This window comes from Rhincodon typus, chromosome 18, assembly GCF_021869965.1.
Source record: "Rhincodon typus isolate 14 chromosome 18, sRhiTyp1.1, whole genome shotgun sequence".
NCBI lineage: Eukaryota > Metazoa > Chordata > Chondrichthyes > Orectolobiformes > Rhincodontidae > Rhincodon > Rhincodon typus.
Genome location: NC_063349.1, coordinates 5,047,362 through 5,072,352, shown reverse-complemented (window position 1 = coordinate 5,072,352; position 24,991 = coordinate 5,047,362). Strand labels below are relative to the sequence as shown.

The 24,991-nt window shown below is 43.5% G+C and overlaps 1 protein-coding gene across 6 annotated transcripts in view; it reads right to left on the bottom strand.

Moving 5' to 3' along the window:
• hipk2 (homeodomain interacting protein kinase 2) overlaps positions 1-24,991 on the bottom strand; it is a 240,555-nt gene that overhangs the window by 176,366 nt on the left and 39,198 nt on the right. For all 6 annotated transcript variants that reach the window (XM_048607605.1, XM_048607606.1, XM_048607607.1 and 3 more), the window contains exon 2: positions 6,256-7,342. In XM_048607605.1, coding sequence (XP_048463562.1) covers positions 6,256-7,342 — 1,087 coding nt within the window. The remainder of the gene's footprint in view (positions 1-6,255; positions 7,343-24,991) is intronic.

The following is a 24,991-nucleotide window of genomic DNA, read 5'->3' as shown; positions in this document are numbered from 1 at the left end:
CCCTCTTGAAATGAATGCTGGCATAGCATTTGCCTACATAGCTGTCACTGTATCATCACGTTAAACTTAAGAGAATCCTGAACTAGAACTCCCAAGCCCCTTTGTGGTTCACATTTACAAAGCCTTTCCCCATTTAAAAATTAGCCTATTCCCTCAATTCTTCCTTTCAACGTGCATAACCTCATACCTTCCCAGATTGTTTTCCGTCAGCTGCTTGTTTGCCCATTCTCCTAGCCTGTCCAACTTCATCTGTAGCCTCCCTGCTCCCTCAACACAACCTGTCCCTCCACCTATCTTTGTGTCACCTGCAAACTTAGCAACAATGCCCTCAGTTCCTTCAGTGTCGCCAGATCAAATCCTGGAACTCCTGCTTTCCTCAATGGCATTGCAGGCATATTAACAGCTCGTGGACATCAGAGGTTCATGAAAGCAGCTCACCACCTTCTCAAGGGCAACTAGGGATGGGCAATAAATGCTGGCCCAACTAACAATTCCCATGTCCCACCAGTGAATAAAAATAAAATAGCAGAGTATTTAAAAATACAGCATATAAGCAAGCAGCATCAGAATGGCTTCATGAAGGAGAAATCATACCTGACAAATTTACCAGAATTCTTTGAGGACTTAACAAAATATTGAAGGTGGTAGTGGACAGTGAAGAAGGTTACCTCAGAGTACAACGGGATCTTGATCAGATGGGCCAATGGGCCAAGGTGTGGCAGATGGAGTTTAATTTAGATAAACGTGAGGTGCTACATTTTGGAAAGGCAACTCAGGGCAGGACTTATACACTTAATGGTGAGGTCCTGGGGAGTGTTGCTGAACAAAGAGATCTTGGAGTGCAGGTTCATAGTTCCTTGTCCATGGAGTCCCAGGTACACAGGATGGTAAGGAAGGTGTTTGGTATGATTGCCTATATTGATCAGTGCACCGAGTATAGGAGTTAGGAGGTCATGTTGCAGCTGTACAGGACATTGGTTCGGCCTCTTCTGAAATACTGTGTTCAATTCTGGTCACCCTGCTATAGGAAGGATGTTGTGAAACTTGAAAGGGTTCAGAAAAGATTTACAAGGATGTTGCCGGGCTTGGAGGGTTTGAGCTATAGGGAGAGGCTGAATAGGCTGGGGCTATTTTCCCTGGAGCATCAGAGGCTAAGGGGTGACCTTATAGAGATTTATAAAATCATGAGGGGCACGGATAGAGTCAATAGACTAGGTCTTTTTCCCAAGGTGGGGGAGTCCAAAACCAGACAGCATAGGTTTAAGGTGAGAGGGGGAAGATTTAAAAGGGACCTAAGGGGCAACTTTTTCCCATAGAGGGTGGTGCGTGTATGGAATGAGCTACCAGAGGAAGTGGTGGAGGCTGGTACAGTTACAACATTTAAAAGGTATCTGGATGGGTACATGAATAGGAAGGGTTTAGAAGGATATGAGCCAAAGCTGGCAAACAGGAATAGATTAATTTAGGGTATCAAGTCAGCCTGGATGAGTTGAGTTGAAGGGTGTTTCCATGCTGTAACTCTCTATGACTCTAAGCAAGATAGATAACGGGGAAGCAGAGCCTGTAATATAGCTGGATTTCGAGAAGGGATTTTTTTTTTTTTTTTAAAAAGGTACCACCCATTAAGCTACTTTATAAGCTAAAAGCCCATTGTTGGAGGTAGTATCTTAGCATGTAAAGAGGATTGGCTAATTCATAGAAGGCAGAGAGTTGGGATAAGGGGGCCATCTTCAGGATGGTACCCTGGACCGTCACATTTAAGACAGAGATGAGGGGGAATTTCTTCTCCCAGAGGGTAGTGTATTTGTGAAATTCTTTACTACAAACAGATGTTGAGGCTGGCTCATCAACTATATTCAAGGCTGAGATTGAGAAATTTTTAATCAATAGGGAACTTGAGGGTTACAGGGAAAAGGCAGGAAAATGGAGTTGAGGCTTCTCAAATCAACACTGATCTCACTGAGCAGCAGACTCGATGGACTGAATGGCCTACTTCTCACGTCTTAAGGTCTTAAATTACCAGAGAAAAACTGGTTTTCAAACCTGAGGTTATGGAAACAGAAGGTCATTTACAGCTTGGATAAAAGAATGGGTTAAGGAATAAAAGCAGTGAGTCATGGTACATGGTTATTTTACAGGCTGGATCCAAGGGTCAGTGATGGGATCACTGTGTTTTTGATACATACAAACAGCTTGGATATTTGATATGGAGTAAAATTTCAAAGTTTGCTGATGGAGGAATGGCAGACAGACGATACTAATCCACTACACCAGGACAGTGATAGGCAAATAGACAAGCGGCAGCCGGCATTTAATAGGAAGAAAAGTGGGGTGATACATATTGACAGATGGGATACAGGGGGACAACATAGATTTAATTGTGCCGTTCCAATTAACTTGAGGGACAGAGAAACCTGGAGTTCACGTACATAGTTAGCAAAGAGGAGAACAGAGAATGTGGCCCAGTGAAAGAACAGGAGGAGGGATGAGAGAGAATGGGGGAGTTAGGAAGAGACAATGAGAGGGGTGAGAACAGGGAATCTGGAAAAAGAGAGAATGAAGGGGAGATAGAATGCAGGGGTAGACAGCAGAATGAGGAGGGAGAAAGAATGGGGGAAGAGAACACGGGGGGGGGAAGAGAACGAGGGGGGGGGGGAATGGGGGGGAAGATTGAGGGGGGAGAAAGGGGAAAGAAGAGGGTGACAGGAGAGAGGAGGAAAAGGGGTGAGGAATTTGGGAAGAGAGCGATTGTGGTAAAGGAAACAAAGAGGAGGGAGATGTGGGAATGTAGAGAAGGAAGGAAGGAAAGGGAGGTGGAAAAAATATCCATACAAGCGCAGCTCATGAGCACAGCCTGTGACAGTGGGTGTTATAAATCCTTGTCGTAATATGTAAGTCTCTCTGGAATGAGTTTATGTTTTCAAGAGCTGGGGCAGCTGTCATACTACAGTCGATAGGTTTTCCAGACCACTCAGTTCAACCAATCAGCCCCACCTAGGCCCTGTGTACTCTGAACCCTCTTCTCTTGCATTGCTGAGCTCTATAACTAAATTGTTCACTACCTCCACATTTTCAGTCTCTCCCAGACTCTAATCCGTCGCTCAGACTTCTCTATATTCTCAACATCTGCTAGAGTACCCAAATTCTTTTTCTAGACTGTCTACAACTGCCACTCCCCACAACACATCATGTGCCCCCCACTTGGAGGGTTTCCCTAAATCTTTCCGTAGGTTTGCAACGAATGTGCAGCAATAAACAGACCATACTGCCCAGTCAATCCATACTGGCTCCCTCCTCACCCATCATCATAACACTGTATTGTTTGCTCCCTTGTATGTTTATCGAGATTACTTGAATATTCTAGAAAAAAACAGACATATCTTACTTTTTGTTGTGCACTCATCAGAACAAAAGCAAGAATTCCAAACTCACAGCAAAATTACGATAACTTTTACTACTGGAGAATAGAGTGTTGGTCAGTTGGAAAGCAATAATCCATTTTGTGAAAACAAGAAGAATTATGTTTAAACCTTGTGCCTCTTTTGAATTATGCAGGAATTTGGGGAGCCTATAATTCCTCATTACTTTCTCCATAGCATTGCTTTGTCCTACCAGAGTTTAAATGCCAATCGATCAATCTCTTTCTCCTGTTAGGTAAATGATTATGGCTGTTAAGTTTTGGTATTCTTGCATTTGGCCTGATCAATGAAAGATCAAAAAACTACAGCAACATGTCTCCCTTTCCAGCCAGATTTATGCTCTTTACCAGAAGTGTCTGTTCCCACAATGTATGTTAAACATATCGTCCAAGATCCCCAAAAACCAACAGGGTCTAGGCCCGAAACGTCAGCCTTTCTGCTCCTATGATGCTGCTTGGCCTGCTGTGTTCATCCAGCCCTGCACGTTGTTGTCTCGGATTCCCCAGCATCTGCAGTTCCTACTATCTCTGACTCAAATCTTCACCATTGTTCATTGCTTATTACGTCAGAAGCTGGTCTCGTAGTGCAGTGGTCATGTTCCTATCTCTGGACCAGGAGGTCTGGGTTCAAATCCCATCTGCCCCTGAGGTGAGTCACAGCATGACCAAGCAGACTGATTAAAAATAATTATAATGTCAGAAGTCCTGAATCCTTCCCCATCCCTACTTAAACTCCCATCTAGATTTAAAGCATTTGATCAATTGAATGATTTATTGCCAGCTGTATTTTATAAATAAATAGTGAAAAGTGTAATATGTTGCCATGCTTTGGCGCCATTTTGACATACAGAAGATTCAAATTAAGGTATAGGAATTAAACCATAAGACAGACAAACACTGAAATGGAAGTCTAAGTAAAATTACCTTTCACTAATGTTCAGTCATATTTACTGGCCCTACCTTCAAGATAATTTTCAAGTGTTTCCCAGAGATTACCTGGTCTATTCCTAGTATTATCCTACTTTTACAACAACGAAGTAATCTGGTTGGACACTTTTAATGTGAAAATGATTAAACCGTACTTGGGGAATTCTACAAAGTACCAAGTCAGCAGAAGGAGGAAAACATTGTGATCTATGAAGAGATAGGAAAGGAATGTGAGAAGGGAAACAGTTTCGCTACACACAAGCTTTAGTTTTGCAAATATAAACTGGGAAAACCCAAGTGCTTTAGTTGGTGAATTACTGCTTTGTAACAAAGAGTATCTGCCTCCTGTGAGGAAGAACATAACAAGAGGCCATCAATATCAGATGGGCATCAAGATATCCAAAAGGAAATTCAGTAGAGACTTCTTTAACTAAAGAGTGGTAAGAATGTGAAATCTGTGGCCACAGGGCATGGTTGGAGCGATTAAATTTAAAGGGCGGCTTGAGAAACATATGAGGGAGAAGGCAATAGATAGATACAATCACAGATACAGAAGTGGAAAGGTGAAAGGAGTATAAACTCAGACTTAGATTGACTGGTTTGAATGACCTTCTTCTGTCATATAACCTACGTAATCTTATGTTCTGTTGAAAGAATGAGATGAAGTAGAATATGGCAAGGCTTGTGTGGAGCATAAAAATTAGCCCAGACCAGTGGGGGCTAAATAGTCCATTGCTATGCAGTAAATTCTATGTACGGCTAATCGTTTGGTAATGGAGACCTTGACAAAACGTGACTTTCTTCAGACAAACTCAAATTCTATGTAAACCCATCAGAGATTGTGAACAAAAATAAACAACTGTCTTGCTGCTATTTCTGTTTCTTATGCACAACACTCTTCCCAGACTGCAGTGAGGTTTCACCGCACTGTGTAATTCACTCTTTACAAAACCAGAAAATAAATTTGATCATTAATTCAACAGCATGTTGTTGAAAAAACAAAAAGAGCAGATTGTACATTTTTGTTTTCCTACATCCTATTGAGTATTCCATTCTCTAACAATGTATGTTTGGTCACAGTAATGCTGCTTTGAATGCTGATGCACGTTATTTAAGAGACCCACCACACAGAAAGTAATCCCAGGCGATTGCAGGCATTATGTTGTGGTATTTTACCATCAGCAGCTCTGAGTATATTCCACATTTTAAAATGCACCCAAGTCTCTTGGGAGGCCAAACATATCTACAAAGTGAACCTGGCCACCTAGCTGGATGCATTGGGGAATTTGAAATCCTCAGAGTGTTGGGCTCAAGTCATTATTTGCACTGGAACCTGTTTCATAAACAGTACTTGAAATAAATCAATTTGATACTTCACAAGTTTGCATTTTGTTTTTTAAAAGATTAGACTTCAGATGCAACACTACAGCAGTGCAACCACATCTCAAATCTGCGACCACCGTCCATGGTTCACAGAAAATGAAAGTTGTTTTGTTTTGAGAGAGAGCATGCGGCAGGAACACGAGGAGTCCCGCTCCTCTCATCTTCTGATCCCCTCAGAAAAGGAAAAGCTAGCCAACTGAGTTTCGCTCGTCAGGGGAGCAGGTGGGATTTAGAGAAGGCAATGAGTGAAGAAAATCTGATGGGAGAATTGTCAGAAGCAGACTCTGGCCTTCCCTGGCCACAGGGTCTTTGGCAGAGGGACGGGGTTGGCAGCCATTTTGAGGCCTGTGCAGACCTGTCAGCCACAGAGTGCTATGCCAGACATGTAAAGAGGCAATGAAATTACTTCAACGTGAAACAAAACTATACGATTGTTTTCGTGATGTCACCCCCCCACCCCCAAACTAACACAATAAAAGCACTCCAATATAAATCACACAAAAAGCTCGAGGGAAGAAGGGACCTACCTGTAATACCTGGACTGTAAGTAAGTGGAACACACAGCCTTCGAGACATGACTCGCTGAGCCGAAATCTATCACCTTCACTCTGTACGGCTGCCTGACCGGATCCACCAGCATGATGTTTTCTGGTTTCAGGTCAGCGTGAATTAGGCCGAGGTTCTTGAGTTTCATCAAGGCTGTGGCTACCTGCTGCAGGATGGGCCTGATGTACTTGAGGGGCAACGGACTGAACTTGTTCTGCTTCAGGAAGTCGTACAAGTTCTGCTCCAGCATTTCAAAGACAAGGCAAGTGTGGTTCTTGTGCTGAAAGCACTCATAGGCCCGGACAAAATTGTAGTCATCCGCACTCTCTGTGCTTAGTCGAGCGAGGATGCTCACCTCAATCTGGCCCTGCCGTGCGTAGGAAGGGTGGTTCTTCAGAATCTTGATGGCCACAATCTCATTGGTCCCCCTTTTCCAGCACTTCACTACTTGGCCAAACGTCCCCCGGCCAAGAAACTCCAACACCTCGTAAGTGTTGGTCATTGAGCACAGCACCTCGTGCTGTAGGAGCTGGTAGTCACCCTCGCTGTTCGACCCACTGTTCTTAGAAGTGGCGGTGGAAGTGGCTGCCGTGGCAACAGTGGCGCCGCTGGTGGCGTTCTGAAGCATTGGCGGATGCTCCTCAATGATCTGCACGCTGCCGGTGTCCTCGAGTTCCTCACTCTTCCGCTTCAGGCCGCATCTCTGGTAGGTATCGAGGAGGGTCACGGTGCTGCGGCGCGTCAGGTTCTGCGGGCCTCCCAAGGCCTGAGCAGACACGGCCACCACCCCCGATGTGCTATTTGCTGTCGTGAAGACAATGTGGCCAGCACTGGCCGGGAAAATCACTGTCTGCTCGTAGGACAGAGTTGGATTGGTAACTTGAAGAGAAGCGCTGATTGTTGACTGTGCGATGTTCGGACTCTTGCTCTGGTTATAGACTTTACTGTGTGAACCATACCCGGTCATATCCCAGTTAGAACCTGGCTCCACTTTCAGTTTTTTCACACTGCAGAAGGCACTTGTCTGGATTGTGTGAGGGGAAAACACTTGCACTTGTGAGGCCATACCTGCAGAGACAACAGAACAAAGGCTGAACTCTATAACACCTGCCCAAGTGCAAAAGAATAGGAGAATCTGCATTCTTATAGCACCTTTCCCAACCTCAGGACGTCCCAAAACAATTCACACCTGTTGATGCGCTTCTGAAGTGTGGTCATTGTCATAACATAGGAAGTACAGTGCCAATTCATGTATAGCAAGCTCCCAGATAATCCATTTTAGTGACATTCATTGGAGAAATAAAATAACATAGGAGAAATTCTCAAGGTGTGTGGCATTTGACATCCATTTGAGACAATTTAGTTTCAATTCAATCTTTTGAATATTGTCGAATATTAAATGATGGCATGTCCATCAGTGCATTTCTGGAGCTGGGGCTTAAATAACCCTGTCTCTGGAAAGCACTGGCTCTTGGTGGTGCAGAGCTCTGTGAATTCCCTATGGCCTACTTAAAGTTATACTGTTGCAACTCCAGAAAGCTTCTTTGATAACACAGCCCACAGCACCACTCTCTAAGGCCTTGACTGACAACAGCAGCAGGTGGATGCAAATGCCATACCCTCTGGACACGCCGTCCTGACTTGGAAATGTATCACCATTCCTTCAGTGTCGCTGGGTCCAAATCCTGAAGAAACACCCTCCCTCACAGTACTGTAGTTACCCTACACCATAATTAAAGATGTACAATAGATACTTCCCTCATCACTGATACACCCATTCTGTGAATGAGTAGTTCTCCTTGACATCTAGACTTAGACAGCAAGTGTAATCCAAATTATAACCGCTCAGAGCAAAGAACCTTCTCTTCAATTCCCAGCTGGATTTGCTGGAAGTTAGACCCTGGATGGCATCACAGCTAAACCCAACACTGAGTTTGCTCAATGACCAACAGAGGCCCAAGGGTTATCAATCAGAACAAACAGTGCTGCTGGATTCGCTCCTCCTCCAGCTCCACCGATGGCAACGTTGGCACTGGGAATCCTATCTAGGTCCTGTGAAACAAAAAGGGGAGTCTCTTTACCTACTTGGAGGGCCAACAAGCAAACTTTTTTGCCACAAAGAGTTGAATCAACTCATCTGGGTTAATGGAAGAGACAGGAGTCAGAATGCAAGAACCACAACAACAGGGCAAGAACCTAGAGTGAAGTAAAAGGTGGAATGTACAAGGGGAATGGAAGCCTGGACAGGCAACAGGTGAAAGAGGGTGGAAGGACTGTGAAATATTAGACGAAATGAATGTAGAGAGAGAGGAGGTACTAAGCAGGATTAGCAACCTTAAAAGTGGATAAATCCACAGACCCTGATGAGATGTATCCCAGGCCGTTGTAGGAGGCAAGGAAAGAGATATCAGGGGGCCTGACTGTAATTTTCAAATCTCCATGAGGTACCAGAGGAGTGGAGGACCGCTAATGTCATTACATTATTAAAAAAGTGAGAAAGGGATAGACCAGGAAATTACAGGTTAGTCAGTCTAACGTTAACAGCGAGGAAGTTATTAAAAAGAATTCTCAAGGACAGAATGTATCTACACTTGGACAGACATGGATTAATCAGGGATTGTCAGCATGGATTTGTTAAGGAAAGGTCATATTTAATAAATTTGATCAAATTGTTTGAGGCAACAAAGACTATTAGTGTGGTCTATGCATTTGAAGTGGTCTATATGGACTTTAGTGAGACTTTTAATCGTGTCAAGAATGTAGGAGGCCAAAGGCTCCAAGTGGCACATTGGATCCCAAATTTGGCTTAGAAGCAGGAAGCAGAGGGTGATGGTAGAGAGATATTTCTGTGACTGGAAGTCTGTTTCCAGTGTGGTCCCATAGGACTCGTTGCTGAACATGGTGCACATTGATGATCTGAACTTAAGCGTATGGGTATAATCAAGAAATCCTTGGAGAATGAATACTGATAAGGTGATAAATAGGAAGGAGGATAGCCATTAAACTGCTTGAGGATTCAACGGACTGGCAGCTGGGCAGAGTCATGGCAAATGGAACTCAACCCAGAACAGTGTGAGAATATACTTGGGATGGCCACTAAGACAAAGGAATACACGATGGGTGACAGGACCGTGGAAAGTACTGAAGATCAAAGGGACCTTGGTATGAATAGCACAGATCTTTAAAGGTTGCAAGTCAGGTACATAAGGTGGTTAAGAAAGTACATGAGATAATTGCCTTTCTTAGCTGAGGCAATGAATACAAGAGCAGGGAGGTCACGCTGGAACTGGAATATAGCATGCAGTTCTGGTCTCCACACTATAGAAAGGATATGATTACACCGGAGACGGTGTAGAGGAGATTTACCAGGATGCTGCCTGGGCTGTAGGCTGTGAGCTGTCAGGAAAGATTGGATAGCCTGGTGTTGTTTTCCTTGGAGCAGTGAAGGTTGAGAGGGGTCCTGATATATAGGTGTTTCAGATTACAAGGAGCACAGATTGGGTGGATGGGAAGGTGCATTTTCCATTAGTAGATGGGTCAAAGGCCATTGATTTAGGCTAGGATCTAGAAAGCTGAGAGGAGAAGAGAATTTCTTTCAACTAGAAGGTGGTGGCAATCTGGAACTTACTGCCTTAAAAGGATGGGTCAAGTCTGAAATATTCATCATGTGGAAGCAGTATTCAGACATTCACATGTCCAGATCTCCAGAACTATGGGCCAAGAGCTGGAAAATAACATTAGCGTAAGCAGCTCCTGGTTGATTGGTGGGGGCACGGTGGACCAAATAGCCTCCGTCTGTGTTATAACAATATAAACAGTCTAACACCAGGAGATCTTATCACAGGGAAATGTCACAGGAACACCACTGACCAGGAGGAGATATTGTGACTGGAACCAAATCTTGGTCAAAGAGTTGAATTGACAGAGCACCTTTGAGAAGGAGACAGAAGGAGCGACGCCAAGAGTTCTGGGGGAGAAATTCCACAACTTAAGGCCCAGGCAGCCATTGGTGGATTAATGAAGGGAATAGGATAAATTCAAGCTTATGCAAGATGGAAAATACTAGGCTAGTCAATAAAGTGTTGGACTCTTTGAGTGGTGGTCACAAAGGCATAGATGAGGGTTTTCACAACAAATGAATGAGGGAGACAAAGTTACAAAAGTGGCAATGTATAGTTTGGCGATGGGGATGATATTCTCTTCGCATGAAATTTTAAGTAATGACAATTAACAGTCTAGAATCAGGCCAAGTGAGCAAATCTCCCTATCTGTCCAACAATCCAGCATTAATTTGTAAGTGGGACTGGAGTCCAAATTCCAGACTAGCTGATGCATTGGGCTGTTCGATCCGGCAGTAGCTAGCTATCTGAGGACCAATGAGCAGTAGAACCAGTGGTTTGGAGATGGGTGATGGCTCGGGGTTGTCCCAGAGTGGCCCAGGAATAGTGAGCACTTCTCACGGACGTGGGCCTGAGGTTCCTGATGTTTCTCATTATAACAATCCATTGAATCTGAAGTATCATTTCTCCCCTTGTGGCTTACCCCCTTCAGATGCAAATCCTGCTCTGCTGCTGTTTAGAAAAGAAAGAGATGAGCAAATATTGCAGGAAGCAATGTAGAAAGCAAATGGCATGTTAACCTTAATTCCAAGAGGGTTGAGATGAAGAATAAAAATGCCTGACTATAATTATGTGGGGCTTTGGAGATAGTACATAGACCAGGGACTCCCATGTGCAGTTTGTGACTGAGCCCTTCCACTTTTCACTCCTGAATGGTAAGCTCTAATTTTAAAGGTTATTCCCCCTTGCTACCAATTCCACTCCCACCGCCCCATCACCCCCATCCAACAGGAAGTGGCTCTTGCACAGAAGGAAGGATATTCTTGTCTTAAAGGAAATGCAGCCAAATGGGTTACTGGGCTATCCTGTGAACAGAGGTTCAGTAAAGTGAACCATAAAGTGCTTCTTCAGAGTGGTGCTGCAGGAGGTGCTGTCTTTCAGATGGAGGCATAGAAACTGAGGCTCACAGTCTGACCTCTCGCTTCATTGCTAGAGATCACACAATGCAATTCTGAAGCAGAACAGGGCATGGGCTTACACCTGATATTCTGGATAATAATTATTGCCAGCAGCATCGCCAGTTATGTCTGGGAGCTTGCTATGCAGTGAGCACACTTCAAAAATGTGAGCACTTAGAAATGCCCTATGGTGGTGAAAGGGTCCATTCAAATGCAATTCTTTCAGCCTCAGTGGTAGCACTGGAGAACTCATCTCCACCAATGCATTTTTTCACCACTGTGGTCTGCAAATGGTTAAAAACCACACTCATTCCTCAAGATGCTGGGAGTTTCAGATTATGAGCATATGCTGCAAATCCTGAAAGGCTTTGGTGCCTAAAAACAGCACAATACTTCGGATCAGGCTAATGTTATCCATCACAGCGTTCTCCTTAATAAACAGTTCTGAGACACAGGCCTCAATTTAGAACTTGTTTACGTCTTGCTTCACTCGAGGTTTCATAATAATTCAGAATACCTGCAGCAGCAGTAAAGCATAAACACTGCAATATTTTTCTCCTCGAGTTGTCTGAATCTTGCTTTGCTCTCCACCCTCTTATCTCGCCCCGTTCTGCCTCACTTTTGGCTTTAAGCCAAAGACAGTGGTGTGGGCATGCTATTCCACTTCAGAGGGCTTCACCTCTGATATTCCCTCCCCTTCACCTGCCTTATAGTACCCATAGAGACTCAGAGGTATACAGCACGGTAACAAGCCCTTCAGCCCAACTAGTCCATGATGACCAGCTTTCCTAAACTGAACTAATCCCATTTGCCTCCACCTGGCTCATATCCCCTTCAACTTTTCCTATTCATGAACCTGTCTGAATATCTTTTAAATCTTGTAATTGCACCTCTACCACTTCCTCTGGCCATTCATTCCATACATGCTTCAGCCTGCTATGCTCCAGGAAAATAAGTCCCAGCCTATCCAACCTCTCCTTCGAACCAGAGTCCCTACAGTGCAGATAGAGGCCATTTGGTCCATCAAAGATGGTTGTAGGTTACAGGAAGAAATAGATGGGTTGGTCAGATGGGGCAGACCCATGGCAGATCATATTTAACTCTGATGAGTGCAAGATGATGCACTTTGGAAGAAGAAACAAGATGGTGGACTGTTTAATGAATGGACACTGAGTAGCTTAGAGGAACAGTGGGATCTCGGGTAATTATTCACAGATCCCTGAAGTCAGCAGAGCACATGAATAGGATAGTTAAGAAGGCAGATGGAGCACTTGCTTTCATCAGTCATGGCATAGAGTATAAGAACAAGGAGGTAATGTTGGAGTTGTACAGAGCATTGGTTAGGCCACAGCTGGGGTAGTGTGTACAGTTCTGGTCACCTCACTACAGGAAGGATGTCATAGCGCTAGAGGGGGTACAGATGAGGTTCACCAGGATGTTGGCTGTGATGGAGAAATTGAGCTACAAGGAGAGACTAGACAGGCTTATATTGTTTTCTTTAGAGCAGAAAAGGCTGATGGGTTGGGACATGATTGAGGAAATGATTGCGGTATGGACAGGGTGAATAGCAGGCAGCTGTTCCCCTTGGTTGAGAGGTCAATCATAAGACGGCATCATTTTAGGGTAAGGGGCAGGAGATTCATAGGGGATTTGGGAAAAAACTTATTCACTCCGTGGGTGGTTGGAATGTGCAATGCACTGCCTGGGAAGGTAGTGGAGACTGGAAACTGGAAACCTTACAACCTTTAAAAAATATTTGGATGCATCTTCGAATATCATAATATTCAAGGATATGGGACAAGGGCAGAAAGTTGGGATTAGTGTACTTTTAGTGGTAGTTATATCAGTGCAGACTCGATGGGCCAAAGGGTCCTTTCTGCGCTGTATGTATATATGAGTTGGCACTGACCCTGCAAAGAGTGACCCACCAGACCATTCCTGTAACCCCACATTTCCCATGGCTAATCCACCTAGTCTACACATCCCTGGACACTTTCTCCCCATTGGAGCCCCAGTGCCTCAGCAGAGAATGGGAATGTGACCTCAGCCTTTTTGGTCAGTGCCTTAACCCTAGTGATCCAAAAGCAAGGGAGGGTGTACGATTGAGGTTACCTGTGCAGCAGAGAAAAACTGCTTCTTCTGGTGGAAAGACATCAAGAATGAAGATACAAGATCTCAAAATCAGATCTAGAACGCTCAAGACAAACAGTTATTCAGAAAAAAACAAGCACAGAGAATGCTGGAGAAACTCAGCAGGACTGGAATGCTCTTCTGCCGGAGGTGTTCTGAAGAAGGGTCACTGGACTCGAAACATTACCTCTGGTTCCCTATCCATGGATGTTGAGTTTCTCCAGCAGTCTCTGTGATTTCCAGTATTCGCAGCATGATGTTTTTATTCAAATACATTTTCAGGGAAGGGATCTGTAACCCTTTCCTCCAAAATGGTTGTGGATGCTTGGGGTCAGTGAGGGATTTCAAGGCTGAAATTTGGTAGATAAGGGTATCGTGGGAAATGCAGCAAAGGCAGAGAAACACAGTTGACGGATAGATCAGCCATGGCCTGCTGAATGGCGAGGCAAGTTTGCATGGCTGAATGGATGACCCTATTCCTGACGCTCTCCAAAGTTGCAGGCAAGTCAGTAACTTGTGTCAGGTACTCAACAACAAATCGGTTAAGAGAATAGCTGAACATTGAGGATTTTGAGTGGGCTCCATTTCACTTAGCAGCTCTCCCACTGCTTCTGATGAGATCTTTGACATGGGATGTGGGTATCGCTGGCGAGGTCACTGCCCATCCATAAATGTCCTTCAGATAGTGGTGGGAAACTCAGCAGTGGGCACATCTCAGTCACAGCATCCTCATCAACAATAACACTACGTACTCTCCAAAGGACAAAAACCTGGCCCAGCCTAACACAAAACACCAGGGTCATTAGTCAGCCACAGGAAGATTTCCTGTGACTGTCAAACAGCATCATGAGTACCTATCAAGACTCTTCTGGGGAGGGGGTTGGTGTTGGCAAAAGGGATGTGGTGGGGTAGAGCGATGGCATGGAATCACCTCACGATGCTCACCAGAGTTTGGTGTGGGGTCTGACTTCCTCCATGATCATCCCAGGAATGTTCAGATGAGGTTGTCTCTGTTTCATTCTCTTGGAAGAGGATTAGGCAAGGGTTACATAACCTACAATACTGCTGAGATACAAGTGTTGTCCACCATTGGTGATAATTGGATTACATATTTGGCCCATACAATTCGCTGACCATGTTTGAAATGAAAGTATTCCTTCACTAAGAGACAAAGGAACTAAGGTATGTGTGTCAAGTTGGAAGTTAAGAACAGAAATCGATTGTTCATCCCATCCAGTCTGCTCCACTCATTACCATTCAATTGAACCCTGGTTGATCTTCAGCTTGATTTCTTTGACCTAACTGAGTTCCCAGTTCCTGGAAATCCTTAGTAACAAAAAATCTACTACAGCTCATTCTTGGCATCTGAGCACCCACAGTCTTTAAAAGGAGAGAGTTCCAGGTTTTTACTTTTGTCCCAATGCAAAACAGTACAGAATGCACCAGGGTTGGACAGGCTGTTCCTCTCTTTGAGTTCTGCCAATAGCCTTAAGAGTACTGTCACTGCAGAGTTTTGACAACATTACAAACAGTGCCAGCCAAATTGGTGACAAGGCAGAAATCAATTTAATTAACTAAGGAGGATCCATATAATAGAAGCTTAACATTTCTGGGGGCTGGAGAGGGAAGAGCTGGAAGGTAGTTTCACTTTGCATTAGGGACATAACCAAACACTGGTACATTGAAAGGTCAGTGAAAGATACAGCGAGGTTGGGAACCAGAAAATGACACCATTAGAACAGATTAGATTTTGATATGAACTGCCATAACTATTATCACCTTATCTCTGATACAATGACTGAAATTAATATTCTGACTGTATTTTACTGTGACCCTGGGCAATTTTGCATACAGGTTCACCAAACGTACTGAAGTACAGTCAATCCGGAGCAAAAAGGTCTCCCTCCATCCTATAAGATCATAAGACCATAAGACATAGGAGCAGAAAATAGGCCATTCGGCCCATCGAGTCTGCTCCGCCATTCAATCATGGCTGATAAGTTCCTCAACCCCATACTCCTGCTTTCTCCCCATAACCCTTGATCCCCTTGATAATCAAGAACCTATCTATCTCAGTCTTAAAAGTACTCAATGACCTGGCCTCCACAGCCTTCTGTGGCAGTGAATTCCATAGATTCACCACTCTCTGGCTGAAGAAGTTTCTCCTTATCTCCGTTCTAAAAGGCCTTCCCTTTACTCTAAGGCTGTGCCCTCGGGTCCTAGACTCTCCTACCAACAGAAGCATTTTCCCAACATCCATTTTGTCTGGGCCATTCGGTATTCTGAAAGTTTCAATTAGATCCCCCCACACCCTTCTAAACTCCAATGAGTATATGCCCAGAGTTCTCAAAAGTTCCTCATATGTTAAGCTTTCCATTCCTGGGACCATTCTCGTGAACCTGCTCTGAACCTGCTCGAGGGCCATTACATCTTTCATGAGACATGGGGCCCAAAACTTCACACAATACTCCAAATGTTGGCTGACCAGAGCGTTATAAAGCCTCAGTAGTACACCCCTGCTTTTATATTCAAGTCCTGTTAAAATAAATGCCAACATTGCATTTGCCTTCCTAACTACTGATTCACCCTGCAAGTTTACCTTGAGAGAATCCTGGACTAGAACTCCCAAGTCTCTTTGCACTTCAGACTTTGGAATTTTCTCCCCATTTAGAAAATAGTCCATGCTTTTATTCTTCTTACCAAAGTGTACTCCATCTGCCACTTCTTTGCTCACTCTCCTAACCTGTCCAATTCCTTCTGCAGCCTTGCCACCTCCTCAATACTACCTGTCCCTCCGCCTATCTTTGTCTTGTCTGCAAGATTAGCCAGAATGCCCACAGTTCCTTCATCTAGATCATTAATGTATAAAGTGAAAAGTTGTGGTCCCAGCACTGAACCTTGCGGAACACCATTTGTCACCGGCTGCCATCCTGAGAAAGACCCCTTTATCCCCACTCCCTGCTTTCTGCCAGACAGCCAATCTTCTATTCATGCTAGCACCCTGCCTCTTACACCGTGGGCCCTTATCTTACTCAGCAGCCTCCTGTGTGGCACCTTGTCAAACATCCTGATCAACATTCCTCTCTCAATCTATACCAGCAGTAGGTAAACTGCTCATTCACTTCTTGTAACATGTATGAGATCCTGAGTGTATGAGTTGCCAACTCCATTTGTTAATATAACAGCAGGCAGTAACCCATTGGTTGTGAGTCACTTTGGCACCTGCTTTCTTGGTCAGCTTTGTCTTCAACATTTCTATTTGAGCATCAAGTGTAATGACAGATTCACACATTGGATGTGAGGATAAAGAACATTTCACTTGCATTAGGGTTACAAATAAATGGAGCTTCTTTCTTTATAATTTCTTTTTTTTTTTACAGATAGTGACTGTGCCTTCAAATTTCACCCAACATCTCCACTGAAAAATAATGCTCCAACCCCCAATATCAACACATTGAAACATAGAGGGGAGAAGGCCATGTAGTCCATGTCCAGCTTGATTTCTTTACCTAACAGTAACCTACCATTAGAAATTAAATTTCAACTGCGCCCAGAGATGCTGCTTTTTGGATAAGACCTTAAACACGTTAAAGGTGGATGTAAAGGACTCAGCATTTAGCAAAGGCGTTCTCCTTTATCCTGGTCAATACTTAACTCTCAATCAAATGTCACTGAAAATAGCTCATTCTGATCATTTATTTCATTACGGTTATTGGGATCGTGCTGTGGGAAAATTGGCTACGTTTCTTGCAGGATAACAGCACTTCTTTAGTTTCAAAGCTGCAATGATACTGTAACTTTAACAGGTGTCTTTTGTCCTGGATTTTTTCAGAGAGAGATTGGGGGGACAGGTACTGAGCAGTTTATGAGAAGATAAACAATGTGTGAGACCTTGGGGGTTTTATTTTGAAATTGGGACAATAGAAGCAGCCTGAATGGGTGCAGTCAAGCTCCCACAGACCCAGGCTTTTTAAGTTAGCTTTCAGCAGTTGTTGCTGGGATCTCAGCAGGGTTGGAAGGCAGTGAATCTCTCCCAGCTGCTACACACTCTCTTTGAATTGTCTTTTGATGTTCTTTCCTCCTGGATTGGAGAACTGCATGTGAGACAATCTGAATTTGCCCTTTTTGCCAAAAGGTGTCTTTTCGGGATGTCACTATATTGGAACAGTTAATTAGAAATAGTCAGTGTATCTATTATTCTGTTAAATTTTTTCAATCGAGTTAAGTTATTCCAAGTTCTTTCTTTTGTTGTATTTTAACTTCGGTGTTTGAATAAATTGTGTTTTGCTTAACGTCAAGTAGTTTGATCGATCGAATTGCATCTGGAACACAGTATCTGGCTTTTGCCTAAGAAAGAAAATGTTAGAGTCTAGGCCATCTTCTTAATATATTTTGAGGGGTCTGGTCTGGTCTATAACAAAACATATCGAAGCTAAGAAAACGCTTTCTTTCTTTCTGAATCTCCACTATTCTCTACTTTAATTGGCATCTGGAACAGATTCCCACGGCAATATTTAGATGGTGATTCACTCAGAACTAATTTCTGTTGCAATTTGAACATTTTCTCTTTGCATCTACTATATTTCTTTTTCACTCCTTCTATGCCTCTCTCTCATTCATCTTCGACAGGAGCTCACACTGAGGTACAGAACTGGGAACTAGGGATAACCAAAAGGTTTCATCAAGCATTCCTACCACTGACTTGCCAAACATGCCATTACTTCTCTAGCAATTCTCCCTCCCCTACTTGGATTCAGATTCTCCGCTCATTTTAATTCACAGACAAGAGAAAATACAGATTTTTCCTCTCCTAGTTTCTAGTCTCTAACTACAAAATATGTTTCTAGTTGTGCTCACAAATAAAACTTCCAGAGCAGGGACATATGGTCAGCTCTCAGTGGTTGTTCAACGAGTGAATTACTAAAAATACTTGCTTTTGCCCAATTTAGCTAAAGAAAACTCAGAGTTAAGCACTCTCAGGATATGGGCATTACTGGCAAGGCTGGTATTTATGGACTGGTAAAGATGGCAGATTTCTTTCCTGAAACCACATTGGTGAACGAGTTTGGTCAGTAATCTCTACAGTTCTGATACCTGGACTGAAGACCTAACAAGTCTTTCCAGCTGTAAGGCCCCCACAAAGTGCGCTGCAACTATTACTGCCCATTTCATGGCCAACATAGGGAACTGCGCAAAATTGCCTATCAACAACAACTTGCATTTATATAGCACCTTGGATATAGTGCAAATGTTGTAAAACACTACATGAAAGGACAATCAGACAAAGTCTGACACAGAGCCTATAAAGGGATATTAAGGATACATGCCTCAAAACTTCAGCAAAGAGTTATGAAGAATCGAGGTGAAAAAGTCAAGTGTTTAAGGGGAGTTATACAGAGTTTAGGGGCATGGGACGTGAAGGCACAGTCACCACAGGTACAGCAGGGGAAATCAGGGCCACAACAAGGGAGCAGAATGGAAGCAGCTCAAAGCTTAGGAGGTTTGCAGGGACTTGAGGTGGTGACAGAGATAGGAAAGGGCAAAACCATGCTGCACTGCACAGTCTTAAAGTCAAGCCATTTTTGGGTCAGGTGCCTATGATGGTCAGCAAGCTCAAAGATGATGGGTGAGCAGGACTTGGTGCAAATTGGGATCCAGCCAACAGGACGTATGATGAGTTCAATGTCATCCATTGAGAATCTGGCTCAGGGGAGCCATTGTGAGAACTAGGAAACAACAAATTGCACTCTGAAGTAGCAGGGCTTCAGAGTGGGAGCACAGTTGAAGAAGCTTTACTCTACTTTGAACCCTTACTCCACTTGGCTGGGCGTGAAAAGGGGTGGAAAGGGAAAATGAAACAAGGAAAAAATAAATGACCAGAAAATGAAGTTAAACATTTCCATCAGGGATAGCAGGAACTGCAGATGCTGGAGAATCCGAGACAACAAGGTGCAGGGCTGGATGAACACAGCAGGCCAAGCAGCATCAGAGGAGCAGAGAGGCTGACGTTTCGGGCCTAGACCCTCTTAAACATTTCCATGTTCCATATACTTTCAGTGGCATTTCAATGCAAGCTATTCACCCAGGCTACTCTCACCACAGCAACCTGAAGGCCAAGGACTCCGATCAGAAAATATACTGTCAGACAAATTAGATGTGGGTGGGAACACAGTGAGTTTAATTAACCACTACAATTTGTGCAACTAACGCTTGACCCCGAGGGCTTTCATTTACAGGCAGATTTCTGGTGTCAGGTTCAATAATTCAAAAGCCCCGATGCTTTCTCACAGAATCATAGAATATTACAACGCAGGTGGAGGCTTTGGTATTAGAAAGAGCTATCCAATTACTCCCACTCTCCCACTCTATCCTCAATGCCCTGCAAATATTTTCCTATTTAAAGATATCTCCTATTTTCTTTTGTAAGTTTCCAATGAATGGTAACTCAATGTGCTCTAAATCATACCAACTTAGTGAGTGAAAATAATCCTTCTCATAGAGTCATACAGTTCTACAGCATGGAAACAGACTTTTCAGACCAATCAGTCCACACCGACTACGTTCCCAAACTAAACTAGTCCCACCTGCCTGCTCCTGGCCCACATCTCTCCAAACCTTTCCCATTCATGAATTATCCAAAGGTCTTTTAAATGTTGTAACTGTACCCGCCTCCACCATTTCCTTGGAAGTTCATTCCACACACACTGCGCAAAAAAGTTGCCCCCATGTCTCTTTTTAAACCTTTCTCCACTCACCTTTAATTGTATTCCCCCTAGTTTTGAAATCCCCCATCTTAAGGAAAAGAGACATTCACCTTATCTATACCCGTCACGATTTTATTAACCTCTATAAGGTGACACATCAACCTCCTCCGCTCCAGTGAAAAAAGTCCCAGCCTATACAGCCTCTCCTTATAACTCAAACCTTCCATTCCCGCCAACACCCTGGTAAATCTTTTCTGAACCCTCTCCAGCCAATATCCTTCCTATAACAGGGAGACCAGAAATGAATACCGTACTCCACAACAGGCCTCATCAATTTCCTGTACAACCACAACATGACATCCCAACGCCCGTACTCAAAGGTCTGAGCAATGAAGGCAAGTGTGGTAAATGCCTTCTTGATCGCCCTGTCTACATGTGATGCAAACTTCAAAGAATTATGTACCTGAACCCCCAGGTCTACAGCATTACCCAAGCCCCTTCTTTTAGTTCTAAAAGTCTTGTTGTTTGTTTTATCAAAATGCAATAGCTCGCACTTATGCAAATTAAACGCCATCTGCCAATCCTCAGCCCATTGACCCAATTGATCAAGATCTCTTTCTAACCTTAGATAACCATCTTCACTGTCTATTTCTCATTTCCTCTTTGTTTAGAAATTATTGTACATCTATGTTCTTGGTCCAAAGGAAATTATCTCTCCTTCTTGACTCCATTAAACTCTGAACTGCCAACTGATTTGATAGCAATCTCACCTCTGTTCCACAACCTCCTGGGCTTGAACACAGAAATCAAAGCTTACACTCCTGTGCAGTACTGAGGGAGTGCTCCACTGTTGGAAAAGCTGGCTTGTGGATTAGACAACAAACTAAGATGCTGTCTGCTCTCTGAAGTAGGTGCAGAAGATTCCACTCACTATTTCAAGAAAAGGGTAGAGGAGTTCCCCCTGTCATGGACAATATTGATCCCCCAATCAATATCACAAAGATCGACAATCACAGTGCCGTTTCTGGGAGATGGATGTGTGCAAAACGTTTGTTACATTTCCTACAATAATGGTTATACTTTGAAAGTGTGCCATTTGATATCAAGTGCAATGGGATGTCCTGTGGTTGTGGAAGGCTCTATATGAATGCAATTCTTTCTTTTTCTTTCTCACTGTTTTGAACATCCCACAGTATTGCCTCTCGACCTTCTTAGCTCCAAAGGCAGCAATTGGTGAGACCATACCTGGAGGGATGGTTTCCTTACCTGAAGGAGGATGTTCTGGCTATGGAGGGGTGTGTAACGAAAATTTACCAGATTGATTCCTGGGATGCCAGGACTGTCATTTGAAGAGAGATCAGATTAGTTAGGACTATATTCACTGGAGTTTAAGAGAGTGAGGGGAGGGATCTCATAGAAACATATAAAATTCTAACAGGACTCGACAAAACAAACACAGGAAGGATGTTCCTGATAACTGGGGAATCCAGAACCTGGGGTCACAGTCTAAGGGTATGGGGAAGGCCATTTGGGACTGAGATGAGGAGAAATTTCTTCACCCAGACAGTGATGAGCCTGTGGAATTCTGTGCCACAACAAAACGTTGAGGCTGAAACATTGAATGTTTTCAAGGAGGAGTTAGATATCGTTACTTAGGGCAAAATGGATCAAAGGGTATGGGGAGAAAGTACTGAGTTGGATGATCAGCCAGGATCATATTGAATGGTCCAGCAGATTTGAAGTGGCAAATGGCTTATAGCTGCTCCTATTTTCTATGTTTCGTTCCTAGCTTCTATACTTCCTCACAAATAAAATATACTTCCATCAGAAATAAAAACCATTGAAGATGCCATTTCGGCTGGGTATAGCTCCAACAGCTTGTTTGATTATCTCACACTTTTTCAGACATGCAATCAGATGAGGAATGTCATGACCCTGCTTGTTTCTGGGTTAATTCACAGTGGAGTGCAACCTAAAACCCTGCAAATAAATGTACTGAAGGAGAGATCGGATGGGACTCAGGAATGGAAAGTCTTGCTTGGGGACAAACTATGCCAACAGGTAGACCAGATGGTGCAGCACAAACAGCAAACTGAGCTCAGGAGCTCCTGTCTGTGTAACTGGGCTCTACAATGTTTTTAACTGCACACCAGCAAATTAACATACTGTCAGCTGGATTCAATGACATGCATCGATCCCACAGTAGAAACCAGGAGGTTTCCTCCCTAGACAATAAAAAGCGCAAGTGGACCACAATGTCAGGTTAATAAGGGAAAACAGAAGTCCTTCTACAGCCACTGTAAGAAACACAGGAGCCACACACCTGTTAGCAGTCTACGTAACTTCTACTCAACTGGTACAAAACTGACTCTCAAACATTCTCACTGAATCCTAGCAGAAACGCAAGTAGTTGCTTGAACTCACAACCAGTAGAGAAGCTGAATGATTTCAAAAGCATTGAAATGCTTTTCAAAAAAGTTACATTACTCTTTTACTTTCAGTTTGCAGGGTGTATCGAGTTACTTGAAAATAAAACTAAGCATTCCTCACACTTCCTGACAGACAGCAGAATGAGGGATGATTCAAGATCAATTAAAGCAAATACAAAGTCTCCACATCCCTGAATGAAGATTTGCTCTTTTTAGCTGTGGGCAGCACCTATCAATCACCAAAGGTAAGGTGCTAGGTGTTGGCATTGTGGCTCTCCATATGTAGCTGAAAAACAGGGTCACTATGGTAACAGATGTATTTGGATAGATGAAAATGAATTCCACTCCCGGCCCCCCTCCCTACTTTTGGTCAGTAACAATCACGCAATTCAGCGACAGGTCTGAACCATCTAAACTCATATTAGTATGAAGAAATTCTTCAACTTGCTAAAAAAAGTGTTTTTAATCGCTATGACTTCCTTGTCAATTTTCAACTGGAAAGAGGCAATCTTTTCACTGCGCCGTTACCAACATTAATGAGTTTTAAATATTTCACAAGTTGAAAAATTCTGAATTAGTTTTGTCACGTTCTCATCCTTTCTTCTACTAGAGACTGCCGATGCCAGGGACAACTGGAATTTGCAAGACAGAGAACAATGGAATGCTATCAAATAAAATTTTCAATGGATATGGAACAGGAGTTGACGAATGTGTCAGCCCCTGATCAAACAGTCTCCTCAGCTACCAACTTGGTTCTTCTCCCCGAAAACTCAGGTGTCACATTTGATTGGGAGACATAAATCCCATTCCTTATCACATAGACCACCCGCATCTATTTCAGGACAAAGCCAACCTACTCAACATCTCCTCATAAGAAAATTCCTCCACACCCAGAAACAGCCATATGAATCCTCTCTGGACTGCCTCCAATGCCAATATATCTTTCCTCAGATATGGGATCAAAGGTAGTGCCTGCAACTGTGTAGGACCAAGCTTTGAAGTTTGTGTCACATGTAGACAGGGTTGTTTGGCACACTTGCCTTCATTGCTCAGTCCTTTGAGTACAGGAGTTGGGACATCATGTTGAGGTTGTACAGGACATTGGTGAGACCTTTTCTGGAGTACTGTGTCCAGCTCTGGTCACCCTGTTGTAGGAAGGATATTATTAAGCTAGTGATGGTTCAGAAGAGATTTACCAGGATGTTGCTGAGAATGGAGGGTGTGAGTTAGGAGAGGCTGGATGGGCTTGGACTTTTTTCACTGGAGTTTAGGATGTTGAGAGGTGACCTTAAAGAAGTTTATAAAATAACGAGAGGTCTAGGTAGAGTTAATGGTAGTTGTCTTTTCCCTAGGATGGGGGATTTCAAGACTAGGGGGCACATTTTTAAGGTGAGAGGAGAGAGATTTAAGGAAGACATGGGGGCAAATCTTTTACACAGAGGGTAGTTCGTGTGTGGAATGAACTTCCTGAGGAAGTAGTGGATTTGGGTACAGTTACAACAATAAAAAGACATTTGGGTAAGTACATGAAAAGGAAAAGTTTGGAGGGATAGAGGCCAAGAGCAGGCAGGTGGGACTAGTTTAGTTTGGGATTATGTTTGGCATGGACTGGTTGGACCGAAAGGTCTGTTTCTGTGCTGTATGACTCTATGACTGTGGAATTCCTTGCCCATATCTTGCATTCCTCCACCAAAGGCATTTCATAAATCTTTTCTCTTGACCCATGTTTGAGACATCCAATCTAGTGTTTTGCTATGCAGTTCATATTTTTGCAGTACTTTGTTTGATAATACAGCAGTGAAGCACTCTGGCATGTTTCGGTATATTAAAGATGCTATGTATGTATTTGTGGTTGCTGTCAGTGTTGACAATTGCTGGGATGCAGACCTGATTGCACCAGTTTATTCCTGTTAAATCACTTAAGTTGCCAATGTTCATGTTTCATCCAGAGGAGAATCTGGCTAGCTTCTCGTGAGATTGGGGGAAACAGCCAGCCAGTAACAATAACAACCAGGACTGAGCAACCAGGAACGACTTTCCCCTCATCAACCCAGGAACAATGAGCTCAGTTCTTCAATCTCTACCACTGGCCCCTGAATTAGAGTTAATAACTCAGAGCACTCCCTCACTGGAACTTCAGCTTGGATTATGTGTTGAAGTTGTGGAGAGCAAGTTGAAACGTGCAACTTCCGACTCAATAGTACCAACCAAGTTAAGTCAGTGTTGTATGTCGGCTAGAGACAAAAATTTTGAAGCCAGCTGGAAATAAAAGACATATTTTACATCAATCACAAAAAGCCTCAAAGAATGGACAAAGCATTTGTCACCACCACTGGTTCCAAGAATAGACTGCAACCCTAGCTTGTTCAACCTATCCATTAAAAATATGTTGCTTAGTTCTGTGGTGCCTGGATGCAAAGAATATCTCATAATGGGA